The sequence below is a fragment of the Rana temporaria genome, chromosome 2 (genome assembly GCF_905171775.1).
Source record: "Rana temporaria chromosome 2, aRanTem1.1, whole genome shotgun sequence".
Classification (NCBI taxonomy): Eukaryota; Metazoa; Chordata; class Amphibia; order Anura; family Ranidae; genus Rana; species Rana temporaria.
The window spans coordinates 49,450,784-49,464,310 of record NC_053490.1 but is presented as its reverse complement, the minus strand read 5'-3'; the positions used below and the strand labels follow the sequence as shown (position 1 = coordinate 49,464,310).

General features: G+C 43.9%; 1 protein-coding gene across 2 annotated transcripts in view; it reads left to right on the top strand.

The window, feature by feature from the left end:
• Nucleotides 1–13,527, top strand: part of MTMR2 (myotubularin related protein 2) — a 55,381-nt gene that overhangs the window by 19,129 nt on the left and 22,725 nt on the right. For both annotated transcript variants that reach the window (XM_040340180.1, XM_040340179.1), the window contains exons 5-10: nucleotides 1,512–1,622; nucleotides 1,714–1,815; nucleotides 4,439–4,522; nucleotides 8,061–8,210; nucleotides 10,340–10,528; nucleotides 12,786–12,971. In XM_040340180.1, the coding sequence (XP_040196114.1) occupies nucleotides 1,512–1,622; nucleotides 1,714–1,815; nucleotides 4,439–4,522; nucleotides 8,061–8,210; nucleotides 10,340–10,528; nucleotides 12,786–12,971 (822 nt within the window). The remainder of the gene's footprint in view (nucleotides 1–1,511; nucleotides 1,623–1,713; nucleotides 1,816–4,438; nucleotides 4,523–8,060; nucleotides 8,211–10,339; nucleotides 10,529–12,785; nucleotides 12,972–13,527) is intronic.

Below are 13,527 nucleotides of genomic sequence, written 5' to 3'. Positions count from 1 at the left end.
AAGAAATGATCAGTCTATAATTTTAATGGTAGGTTTATTTTAACAGTAAGAGACAGAATAACAACAAAAATATCCAGAAAACCACATTTCAAAAAAGTTCTAAATTGATTTGCATTTGAGGCCGGGTTCACACTATACTACACGACTTTCATCCTTCTTTGCTCTGCGACAATGCTCCTACACTGATACTACATTGGTCCTACATTGGTCCTACATCCATCCGACTTTCATGAACAGGATACTACTTTGATCCGACTTTGTCCTGGACTTGAAGTCTGACTTTGAATCTTGAAGGGGAACTCCACGCCAAATTTTAAGAAAAAAACCGGCATGGGTTCCCCTCCAAGAGCATACCAGGCCCATGGGTCTGGTGCGGATTTAAAGGGGAACCCCCTACGCCGAAAAAACGGCGTGGGGTCCCCCCAAAATTCATACCAGTCCCGTATCCGAGCAGCAGCCCGGCCGGTCAGGAAAGGGGGTGGGGACGGGCGAGCACCCCCCCCCCTCCTTAACCGTGCCAGGCCGCATTCAACATAAGGAGGTAGGTGCTCTGGGGCAGGGGGGCGCCCTGCGGCCCCCCGCGCACGGGTCCGCGAACTGGATGTTCGCCGGCGGCCCGTGATTGCGGCGAGGACAGGCAGAACGGGGAGATGCCTATGTAAACATGGCATTTCCCTGTTTTGCCTAGCAACATGACAGGGATCTACTGCTCCCTGTCATCTGGAGCAGTGATCTTTGTCATGTTGTAGTGAGCCCCCCCCCCCCCACAGTTAGAATCACTCCCTAGGACACACTTAACCCCTTAAATTGCCCCCTAGTGTTAACACCTTCCCTGCCAGTGTCATTTATACAGTAATCAGTGGCTATTTGTAGCTCTGAGCGCTGTATAAATGACAATGGTCTCAAAATAGTTTCAGATGTGTCCGCCATAATGTCGCAGTCCCTATAAAAATCGCAGATCGCCGCCATTACTAGTAAAAAAATCTAATAAAAATTGCATAAATCTATCCCCTATTTGTAGACGCTATAACTTTTGCGCAAACCAATCAATATACACTTATTGCGATTCGTTTTTGTAGAATACATATTGGCCTAAACTGTGGAAGAAATATATATTTTCTTTTTTGGTTTATAGCGCAAAAAATTCAAACTGCAGAGGTGATCAAATACCACCAAAAGAAAGCTCTATTTGTAGGAAAAAAAGGACGCACATTTTTGTTTGGGTACAGTGTCGCACGACCGTGCAATTGTCGGCTAAAGCGACGCAGTGCCGAATTTGCAAAAAATGCTTTGGTCAGGAAGGGGGTAAAATCTTCCGGGGCTGAAGTGATCGGCCTGGAGCTGGGCCTGGTAGTAAGGGAATTGGAGGCATCTTGAAACTGCCTCTCATTGTAGGACTCTGAGAATTGGAAGGTTGCGTTGGGTAGATGTAGCCCTTAAGAAGGGCTGTTTTTAGTTTATAAATAATGATGGTACTAGAGCAGAGAATTATCATATTATCTTTTTGGCAGGATCACCGCTTGATATTGGATGCTCCCCTGGGTATCATAAGTCGAATTGAAAGAATTGGAGGAGCTGCAAGTCGAGGAGACAATTCATATGGGATAGAAATTGTGTGCAAGGTAAAACAATGTGTTGTTTGGATGTACTACTTGCTTTGTGTTTTTAATGTTACTTCTCAAAATAATAATGGCATTACTTCTGATTTTCCAGGACATGAGAAACATGAGATTTGCCCACAAGCAAGATGGACACCCTCGCAAAACTGTGTTTGAGAGCCTCATGGCCTATGCCTTCCCATTGAATCACAATTTGGTATGACCTGTCCGGGGGATTGCAAATTACTGTATACATACAGCGGTGCTTTAAAGTTCCGGACTCTCTTGATCATTTAATAATTTCTGTTTTTTATGTTCTAAAACTAAATATTAAGATCCCGATTAAAAAAAATGCAATGCTTGTTGATTTGCTGTATAGCTGCTTGCTGACCGCTCAATAGCAGATTTACTGCTACAGGGCGGGTACAGGGTGCAATTTGTCACAACAGAATCTGACCAGTGGGTGCCGGACAATGGATGTCTGCTGGCACCTGCCGATCATTGAGAAAACGCACAGAATGGCGCTCTGCCTATATAAACGAGGCAGAGCTCTGTCCTGACAGGGGTGAAGTGATAGATTTTCTTTCCCTGCTTTGCAGGGAAAGAAAATCTATCACTTCCCTTAATAAAAGCACCACACGTGTATATTCAAACACTGGCTAGGCACACATTCAACCCTGTGATCACCATTGCAGTTTTTAACCTCTTCCTAGCCGGTGTCATTGGTACAGTGACAGTGCATATTTTTATCACTGTATTAGTGTCACTGGTTCTCAAAGTGTCAGTTTTTGATTGCCTGCCGCAAGATCGCAGTCCTGCTATAAGTTGTTGATTGCCGCCATTACTAATATTTAAAAAAACAAAAATCCAGTATATATCCCATAGTTTGTGGACGCTATGGCCCGGATTCACATACATCGGCGCATATTTATGCCGCCGTAGCGTATCTCTTTTACGCTACGCCGGCGCAACGCACATAGGCAAGCACTGGATTCACAAAGCACTTGCTCCCACACGCTCTTAAAGATACACTGGGTTTCCTCGGCGTAAGCCAGTGTAGGTGGAATTGGGCGTGAGCCATGCTAAAGAGGCGTGACCCCATGCAAATGATGGGCCAAGCGCCATAGGAGTACTTAAAATGAACGGCGCATGCGCCGTCACGTGGCCGCATCCCAGTGCGCATGCTCAGAATCACGTCGGAACAACTGCCTAAGATAAGTAGAATCACTGCCTACGACGTGAACGTAACCTACGCCTAGTCATATTCACGTACAACGTAAACGACAAAAGATACGACGGCTTGTGTTCCCTGGTCCATACCTTTTGCATGAGGTGCGCCTCCTATATGGGGAATAACTTTAAGCCGGACGTACGACTTACGCAAACCGCGGATATTATGCGCCAGGCGCAACTACGTTCGTGAATCGGTGTATCCCCCTCATTTGCATATGTGCATAGAAAATCTATGGGAGCAGCAAATGCGCCCGGCGTAAATATGCGCCCACGATACGACTGCGTAGGCAAGTTACGTCGGTTGTAGGAAGCCTATTTTCAGGCGTATCTTAGTATATGGGCACGGCGCATAGATATGACGGCGCATATTTAGGCTGCATTCACACCTTAGCGCGGGGTTTTGTACCGCGATTTGCCGCGACAAATTGCAGCGTTTTGTACCACGATTTGCCTCGACAAAACGCAGTGTTTTTAACCCAATGTTTTTTACAAGTCATTGTCGGCTATGCCGAACGCCGAAGCCACCTGAATGCGCGCGACAAAAAAGGGTCCGGGATTTGTTTGAGCTTCACGCGATCTGCGTTTCGGCGTTTGGCGTGAAGATGTGAACCATCTCCATAGAGATTAATGTTATTTCTCCCCTCCAGCGTATCTGAGCGTCCAGCTTCAGGCGTTTTGTCTCTCAGGTGTGAATGGAGCCTTACACTTACGCGGCGTATCTCAAGATACGTCGGCGTAAGTGCTTTGTGAATCCGGGCCTATAACTTTTTCGTAAACCAATACATATACGATTTTTGTTTACTAAAAATGTGTAGCAAAATACATATTGGCCTAAAGTTATGAAGACATTCTTTTTTATTTTTTATTGGATATGTTTTATAGCAGAAAGTAAAAAATATATATAATTTTTTTTTTTTTTTTTTTTCAAAATTGTTGGTCTTTTTTTCTTTTTTTTTGTTTATAGCGCAAAAAACAAAAACCGCAGAGGGTGATAATACCACCTAAAGAAAGCTCTATTTGTGGGGGAAAAATAAGTACATACATTTTATTTGGGTACAGAATCGCATGCCCAGGCAGTTGTCGGTTAAAGTAACGCAAAAAATGGCCTTGTCACGGAGAACTCCAGTTTTGTACTTGAAAAATGTATTTTATTTGAGGTGTATGCCTAGCTGTTGCTTATGTAGCCCAGAAAAGCCCAGATTACTTAATACCTGTAAGGAAAGCTCTCTTAAGCTGGCCAAACGTGGTTCCATTAAAAAAAAAAAATTCCACCAGCCGGTTGAATGGAAAAAAAACTAAACCAATTCCCCCCTCCACACGTTGAAGGTGGATGAGGGAATCCTTGCCGGACTCCCCTGCCGTCAGAATACATTGATCAGCGCTGCAGATGATTGGCTGCATGCACTGATCAAAGCAACATTTTCCAACAAGCCGGTTTGTGAGAGATGGATGGACTTCTCATGAACAGGAACAGCCACAGATGGATCGAAATTTAGTTGGATCTCAATTACAATCCATGTATGGTCAGCTTTAGTGAAGTGTTCTTTTGTATTTTAGTATTTGTAGACTTGTTAAAATACATTATAGTAACTGTTTGCCTTTCACAGACTATGTTTGCCTTTGAATACAAGGAAGTCTTTGGGGAAAATGGCTGGAAGGTGTATGACCCCATACTAGAGTACAGAAGACAGGTACGTAATATATTCATATATCACAATATTTTTGTCTAAAACAAACTCCTAAGCATAATTTATGTCCAAAGTGGCAGCCCCAGTCATTGTAGAGAAACAAGGACAATTTCTACACATTCTCCTTTCTCTTTCATGGAGCAGGCTGATTATTCTGAAATTCTATGGCAGGGGTCTTCAAACTACGGCCCTCCAGTTGTTCAGGAACTACAATTCCCATCATGCCTAGTCATGTCTGTGAATGTCAGTGCATTACAAGGCCTCATGGGATGTGTAGTTCTACAACAGCTGGAGGGCCGTAGTTTGAGGATCCCTGTTCTATGGGGTTGATTTACTAAAACTGGAGAGTGCAAAATCTGGTGCAGTTGTACATGGTAGCCAATCGGCTTCTAACTTACACTTGTTCAATAAAGCTTTGACATAAAAAAACTAAAAACCTGGAAGCTGATCGGTTTCTGTTTCGGAGCTGTACCAGATTTTTCACTGTGCAGTGTTAGTAAATTACCCCTAAAGCCGCGTACACACGATCGGTTCGTCTGATGAAAACGGTCTGATGGACCGTTTTCATCAGACGAACCGATCGTGTGTGGGCCCCATCGGTTTTTTATCCATCGGTGAAAAAACTAGGAACTTGTTTTAAAATTATCTGATGGTTAAAAAAAACGATAGAAAAAAACAATCGTCTGTGGGGAAATCCATTGGTTAAAAATCAACTTATGCTCAGAATCAAGTCGACGCATGCTCAGAAGCATTGAACTTCATTTTTCTCAGCACGTCGTTGTGTTTTACGTCACCGCGTTCTGACACAATCGTTTTTTTAACTGATGGTGTGTAGGCATGACTGATGAAAGTCAACTTCATCGGATATCTGATGAAAAAATCCATCAGACCGTTTTCATCGGATGAACCGATCGTGTGTACAGGGCATTAGTGTCTTTGGCAGTCCTTTGCCTCCTTCTTGCCGGAGGCTGCCATTTTGCTGAAGCCCAGAGCCCCCGAACAGCAGTAAATCTTTAAGCTGTCAGCGGATCGTCCTCTACAACTTCGACACAGTGATGAACAATAGAAAGCATGTGCAAAGCAGGGCAAGACTGTATTTTAAACATTTTAGGCACTTATTTTTATTGTTTTATATAGCTATACCTGCAAAATGTGGCAGCTTAAAGTGATCTAGCAGGACTTTAAGTCATTGTAAAGTCTCGTTTTTTTTTTTTAAATGACAAACTTGCCTGCTCTGTGCAGTGGATTTGCACAGAGCAGCTCAGATCCTCCTCTTCACTGCTCCTGGCAGGTTAAGACACTTGTGGACATCACTGGAGAGAGATGGGGCTCAGGTAAGTAATTAGGGGGGTTGCTTGGGAGGCTGCTACATACAGAAGATTTTTTTTATCCTAATAAATAGAATGCAATAAGATAAAAACTCCTTTAATTTTCTGACTAAAGTTCCACTTAAACAAAAAAAAAAAAAGCTGTTGCTATAACTGCTTACATTTTTTAGCTGGAGTTAAATTAAAGTTTATCTCTTGTTTAAAGCGGAGTTCCACCCAAAAAATGGAACTTCCACTTTAAGTGATGGTGACCCCCTGACATGCCACATTTGGCATGTCATTTCTGGGGGGGGCGGATACCCTCTTTTTAGAGGCACCCAGCTCCCACTTCCAGGACTCTGTGGCGCCGAAAGGAAGTTCACCTCTCCCCCTCCCTGCAATCTTCTGGGACACGTCACAGGTCCCATAAGATTGCCTGGCCAATCACATCGCGGCACCAACATTAACGATTCCAGCGCTGCAGAAAGGAGGGGGGAGAGGAGCAGGGCTTTGTGCGCCTGCATCACTGGACCATAGGACAGGTGAGTGTCTGATTATTAAAAGTTAGCAGCTATACTTTTTGTAGCTGCTGACTTTTAAACGGGTGGAACTCCGCTTTAACGTGCATTTGAAACTACATGAACCCACATGTCTCCTCCATCCGTGCTCTGTCCGTGCAGCCCAGTGTTGCCAACTGCCAGGCAATTTTCTCCTGCCAGTAAAAGGTTGCCAGTAAAAAATATGACTGTGATGCTCGGCTTGGTCCAGAGTCGGCTGAGACCATCCGAGTGCTTGCTACAGTGTGATCGGGCAGCTCTGGCAGAGGCGGTGCCTGAGCATGTCGTGTGATGTCATGGTGCAATGGAGCCAAGCAGAGTGGCCAGAGCCTCATGTGTGGTGATATGGGAGCTAGGCAGGCTGGGACCGTCAGTGCTGTTTAGACTGGAGTGGACTGGTGGGACCACTTGGCTTGGAGAGAGAATGTCACTGTGACTCAGGAGAGGACATGTCATGTTGGAGAGGTCTCATCATCATCTGTGCTGCTGCACACTGCTGTGTCACTGTGAGGCCTCGTACACACGGCCGAGAAACTTGACGGGCAAAACACATTGTTTTGCTCGTCGAGTTCCTTGTGAAGCCGCCGAGGATCTCAGCGAGCCAAATTTTCCCATTCCCGTCGGGGAAAAAGAAGACATGCTTTCTTTTTGGCCCGTCGAGATCCTTGTCGGTTTCCTCGTTGAAAAGTTTCCTCACGACCGGTTTCCTCAGCAAAAATAAACCCCCAGCAAGCTTCTTGCTGGTTTTTGCCAAGAAACTCGGCCATGTGTATGAGGCCTGAGAGTCAACTTTATGTGTGTGTGTGTGTGTGTGTGTGTGTGTGTGTACCACCCATTCTAATTTCTTGCCCTCCGGAGGCCTGTCCCTGAGCTACTTATTCTATCAAAAATAAAATCAAATATTTTGTTAGCAATATGATTTAAGGTAGATAATAAGGCAAATTGCATATTGTATTTGTTTGTAGCCTAAATACTCTAATTTGCACTTAAAACTGTAATTTTGTAACTTTTGGGTGTTGTGTCTGCAAATTTCAATCCAGTAGGTTGGCAACACTGGTGCAGCCGCTGTGTTCCAATTGACATCAATGTGGCTCCCTGCACAGGAATGCACAGAACATCCGTTCTCCCCTGTGTGTGTAAAACACTGCTCTACACAGGTGTATGCTATAGTACGCCATGTGTGACCGAGGCCTAAGGTGGTTACCCTGTGCACGGGGTGACAACACTTCTACATGATTTCTCTGCAGAACGAATGTTAATTGCAGTCTATGAACAGATTATAATTTTATGCTAGAATTTGTTGGTGAAAACAGAAAAATGTCTTCTGCATTTAAGTGATACTTTATGGTGGGGAATCCTCATTGGTTTCCATACCAAATAGCAGGGCTGAAGTTTGGAGTTTAATGACTTTGTCCTCACAAGAGCCCAGTAAAATGTTTGCTTCTCTTGATGTGTCAGCTGTCAAGGTAAAGTCTCAGTGAATGTTTCACCTCTTTTTAATGTGTTGGTTCTCCTGTATAGTATCCTCCTATCTCACATGATGGCTGATCTAGTAGCTAGCAATTAAAACACAAGTGCAGAATATCAGTTCAGGAGTTGAACATCACTATCGTTTCAGTCCCCCCCCCCCTTTTTTTTTATCAGTTTGTAATAATGTCTCAATGTTATATTTTTTAGGGGGTACCTAATGAGAGTTGGAGAATTACAAGAGTAAACGACCGATATGATCTTTGTGACACCTACCCAGCCACTCTGGTCATCCCAGTAACTATGCCTGATGATGAACTGAGGAGGATTGCCGTATTCAGAGCAAATGGGCGTATACCAGTAAGTACAAGTGTCTCTATTGGTAATTATACAGTACTGTTCAAATTCCCCCATCAACACAGTGTTGGGGGAATCCCTCCTGGCAAGGGGGGGGGAGGGGAGGGGGCATGGGAAGCCGTCCCAGGCGGGGGAACACACAGTCATTATTGGTAGCCACTGGAAATAAATTGCATCCTAAAAATACGACATGCTGGTTGTACCCAAGTTGATTGATTGATAAATTGACTTGGGTACAGGCAGCCTGCTCATACCTGCCCATGGTTCAAATCCATCTATGGCCAGCTTAGCATGTAACATGTTCCAGAGGGTGGAACCCTCCCCCCTCTCCCCCCCCCCCTCTTATCCTTTTTTAAGTAGTGAATTGTGCATCAATGACTTTACTTCTCAGTCTTGATTTAAAACACCTCTACCTGAAGCCTAGTACACGCAGGCCGAATGTCGGGCGGCATTGACCGTTTCAATGGAAATTGTCCGACATTCGGCCTGTGTGTACAGGAGTCGGTCTGTTGAAGTGGCATGACCGAAAAAGGTCTGCCAATCGTCTCCCAATCACTGCTGACTGGAGTGTTCTGGCGACGGGAGGGCTTCCCCCTGTCAGAAAACAATAGCCATGCAGGGGAAATCGATGTACTGACATCAGGTAGTTAGTGCAGTGGCTTCTTCTGAGCTGCCAGGTTTTTTTTTTGTTTTCGTTTAACCCAACTGGGTTGAACGAAAAAAAAAAAAAAATGCTGGCTTAAGCTCTTCTGCAATGTAATGGATCAAAGTCCCAGCTTCCCCTATGGGCCAAACTAATTTCCTGCCTAGGGGACCAGACATTTTTCCCTGTTCATTATGTTCTTGGGCACTGGTCCCCTCACTGCCCCTGTGAGTTTTCCTTCTTGCCTCTGGAGCCTATGAGAGTGGAACTGGTCGTTGCAAGTGTCACCTCTACTAGTAGGAAATGTCCACATTGTGAGTGAGTGAGTGAAAAACTTATATAGCGCAACACATGCGAACTGAATCGCCTCTGGGCGCTGTATCCATTCTGTGAGTGAAACCCTTTGACCTCAGAAGAGATGGGTTTTAATCCTTCTCCTGAAGACCAAGTGGTCCAACTCCAATTGAGTGGTGGTTGGTAGAGCATTCCACAGTCGAGGTCCCTGGACTGCAAATCTTCGATCTCCTTTGGACTTGTATCTGGCCTTGGGTATCTGGACAAGGTTTTGATTGGTGGATCGCAGAATACGATTGGGGTTGTGAGCTTTTATTTTTTCGCATAGGTAAACGCACATCTGGATAGTTTTTTTTTCATACCAGTTTGAGGCCCCGTACACACGGTCGGACAAAACCGATGAGAATGTTCCGACGGACCGTTTTCATCGGTTTACCGCTGAAGTGGCCTGATGTGTGTACACACCATCGTTCCAAAAACCGATCGGGTCAGAACGCGGTGACGTCAAACACGCGACGTGCTGAATAAAACTAATTTCAATGCTTCCAAGCATGTGTCGACTTGAGTCTGGGCATGCGCGGGTTTTGAACCGATGCTTTTCTGTACTAACCATCGGTTTGGACCGATCGGGCAGCGGGCCATCGGTTCGGTTTTGAAGCATGTTTTGAGATTTCGGACCGAAGGAAAACAGACCGATGGGCTATACACACCGTCGGTTTGGACCCATGAAACTGAACCTCGGTCCATTCTCATCGGTTTTGTCCGACCGTGTGTACGGGGCCTAAGGGGCTGGAAGTGGAGGTGGAGGGGTCGCGAATATCCTGGAGGTGCACTTTAAAGTTACTCTGTCATCGGACTTGTTCCAGGAAACATACCTGAGACATACTGAAGTTGGACAAACTATGCTGTAAATGGGGATTAGAAAAGTGCTAGACTTAATTCTATACTTGTTCTCTCATTTAGCGACTTGGCAGAGTCAGAAAGATAGCCAGTAAATTTGCATTCTCTCACACTCTTTCAGACAAAATGGTTTGTGTCTTTGCCACAGTGTAGCTCTGGTGCTGCTTTGTCCACAGTTCCTCGAGATGTGAAGGGGACCCCCAAATGAAATTCAGTCCCAATGTATTTAGCTGTTTGTTATGATCTGGGTCACTGAACTGTGTGTGTAAGTGTTTATTTTTATTTTTTTTAACAGGTCCTCTCTTGGATTCACCCGGAAACTCAGGCTACCATCATACGGTGCAGTCAGCCCACACCAGGGGTCACTGGGAAGAGGTGTAAAGAAGATGAGAAGTACCTCCAATCCATCATGGATGCCAATGCGCAATCCCACAAAATCTTCATTTTTGATGCTAGGGCTAGTGCCAATGCTGTGGCTAATAAGGTAGTATTATTTATTTACACACAGTTACCCTGCCCAAGATGCATGGCTAGGCACCCCTGGTTATGTTACAAGTAAATCCCCAATTATTAATAGCAACGTTTAACAATATTCTGCTAAATTTTTCTTTAACCGCTTAAAGAATATGTACTGTCCTGCCGCAATACATATACTGTGGCAGGGCAGCCCTTAAGAGCAAAATCCCATACCTGTACGTGATTTATTTTTTTTGTGCCCTGGGGCACGCCACCAGAGCCCCTCTCCCACTGTGATTGAACATTATGTCCGCCGGGACCCACCGATCATTCTGAGGAGAGGCAGAACGGCGGTCTGACTATGTAAACAAGGCAGATGGCTGTTCTGCTAGAGGGGAAAATTAAGATCTTGTGTTTCTGCTAAGCAAGCAAAACGGTCAAAGCAACCCCCCCCCACAGTTGTAAAGCACCCCCTAGGGACACACTTAACCCTTTGATCGCCCCTGATGTTAACTCCTTTCCTGCCAGTGTCATTAGTACAGTAACGGTGCATTTTTTTTCTAGCACTGATAACTGTAATGTCACTGGTCCCCAAAACGTGTCAGGTGTCCGATTTTGTCTGCCGCAATATCGCAGTTCAGCTAAAAATTGCTGATGGCCGCCATCACTAGTTTAAATAAATTTAAAATTCCATAAAAATATCCCATAGTTTGTAGACGTTATAACTTTTGCGCAAATCCATTAATATACACTTATTGTGATTTTTTTTTTTTTAACCAAAAATATGTAGCAGAATACATATTGATCTAAATTGATGAAGAAATTCGATTATTTTTTTATTGGATATGTTTTATGGCAGAAAGTATCATATTATATTATATATATATATATATATATATATATATATATGTGTGTGTGATATATATATATATATATATATATATATATATATATATATATATATATATATATATATATATATATATATATATCTCTATATATATATATATCTCTATCTCTCTCACACACACACATATACACACACACACACACACACACACATATATATATATATATATATATATATATATATATATATATATATATATATATATATATATTCAAAATTGTCAGTCTTTTTTTGTTTATAGCACAAATATACCGCAGAGGTGATCAAATACCACTAAAAGAAAGCTCTATTTTGTGGGAAAAAGGGACATCAATTTTGTTTGGGTACAATGTTGCACAAAGTAACTTCAGGTGAAGTAGCGCAGTGTGGTATCGTAAAAAAAATGTCCTGTTCATTAGGGGGTAAATCCTTCCAGGGCTGAAGTGGTTAAAAAACAAGAAAGAGAAAAGAATATATATATATTATGCTGTCCAAACGCAGCATTTATTGATTGGTTTGCGTAAAAGTTATAGCGTTTACAAAATAGGGGGTATTAATATTTTTTTTTTTTTACTAGTAATGGCGGCGATCAGCGTTTTTTTTTTTTTTTCCGGTACTGCGACATTGTGGTGGACACTTCGTACACTTTTGACACATTTTTGGGACCATTGGCATTTTTATAGCGATCCGTGCTATAAAAATGCATTGGATTACTATAAAAATGCCACTGGCAGTGAAGGGGTTAACACTTGGGGGCGTGGAAGGGGTTAAGTATGTTCCCTGGGTGTGTTCTTACTGTGGGGGGGGGGGGGTGGCCTCACTAGGGGAAATCACTGATCTTCTGTTCATACGTTGTATGAACAGAGGATCAGCATTTCCCCCCTGACAGGACCGGGAGCTGTGTGTTTACACAGCTTCCGGTCCCCGCTCTGTAACGAGCAATCGCGGGTGCCTGGCGGCGATCGCGCCCTGCCAGACACGGGACTCGGCTGCGAGCGGGGGCGCGCGCCCCTAGTATCCTGCGAGAGAGCTGACGTAGAGCTACGGGCTCTCGCGCAGGGGAGCCAACCTGCCGCTGTAAAACGTCGGCGGCGGCAGGTCGGCAAGTAGTTAATCAGATTTTTTAAATGATCATTCTGTGTGCCACAAATGGCAATTAGGCAGAATGAATATATTCACGTTTATTGGTTAAATAATGAATTTTCAAACCCATGCAATCCCTTTCATCTTCAGTGTGGTCATAGAACATTAGTTTGTAGTAGTCTTTGGCTTCTCTATACAGTACCTGTCATTCAGATTTGGGAATGAGCAATGTCCTGTGTTTGTTACACGGATGACTTCTGTGTTCACATCATCCATTGTCACCGATAAGCAGTTTCCCTTTTTGGTGTTGCAGTCTAAAGGAGGAGGATTTGAAAGTGAGGATGCGTACCAAAACGCGGAGCTGATCTTTCTAGACATCCACAATATTCATGTGATGAGGGAATCTCTAAGAAAACTGAAGGAGATCTCCTATCCTAGTATTCAGGAATCACACTGGCTGTCTAATCTGGAGTCCACACACTGGTTGGAGCACATTAAGGTCAGTTTTATATGCTAGACACGCTTTGTGAAAATGTCAGAATGAGTGCAAGTGTATATCACCTTCACGCTGTTTTTCAGTCAACCTGAAACCCAATCCTAGGATTACCTTTTTTAGAGTTTCCTTCAGTCCCATCGTGATGTTCTGAGGTCCTCTCCCTCTTCTTTCTGCATTAGCTGTGGACAATCCTGAGTGATGTAGAGACTGATGCTTATATAGTGACATGAACACTGTGCTAAGCATCGCTCTCTTGTGAGTCCAAGCTGTATACTTGATGCTCTGGGCTCACAAGAAAAGGAGAGGTAGCCAGAGTTTAAGTACTGCTTAAAGAAGAAGTAAACCCTCTCTCAAAAAAAAACACCCCGCAAGACAAAAGAATAATGAGCTAGTATGCATAGCATACTAGCTCATTATGAATTGCTTAGGTGAGAACAAAGCCCCCGCAGTGGTCCTCGAACACCTCCTCCGTCGCCACCATGATACCAGAGTGACTTCTAGGTATCGCTGCTCCGGCGCTGTGACTGGCCAGAGCAGAGATAACGTCATTCCCACGCAT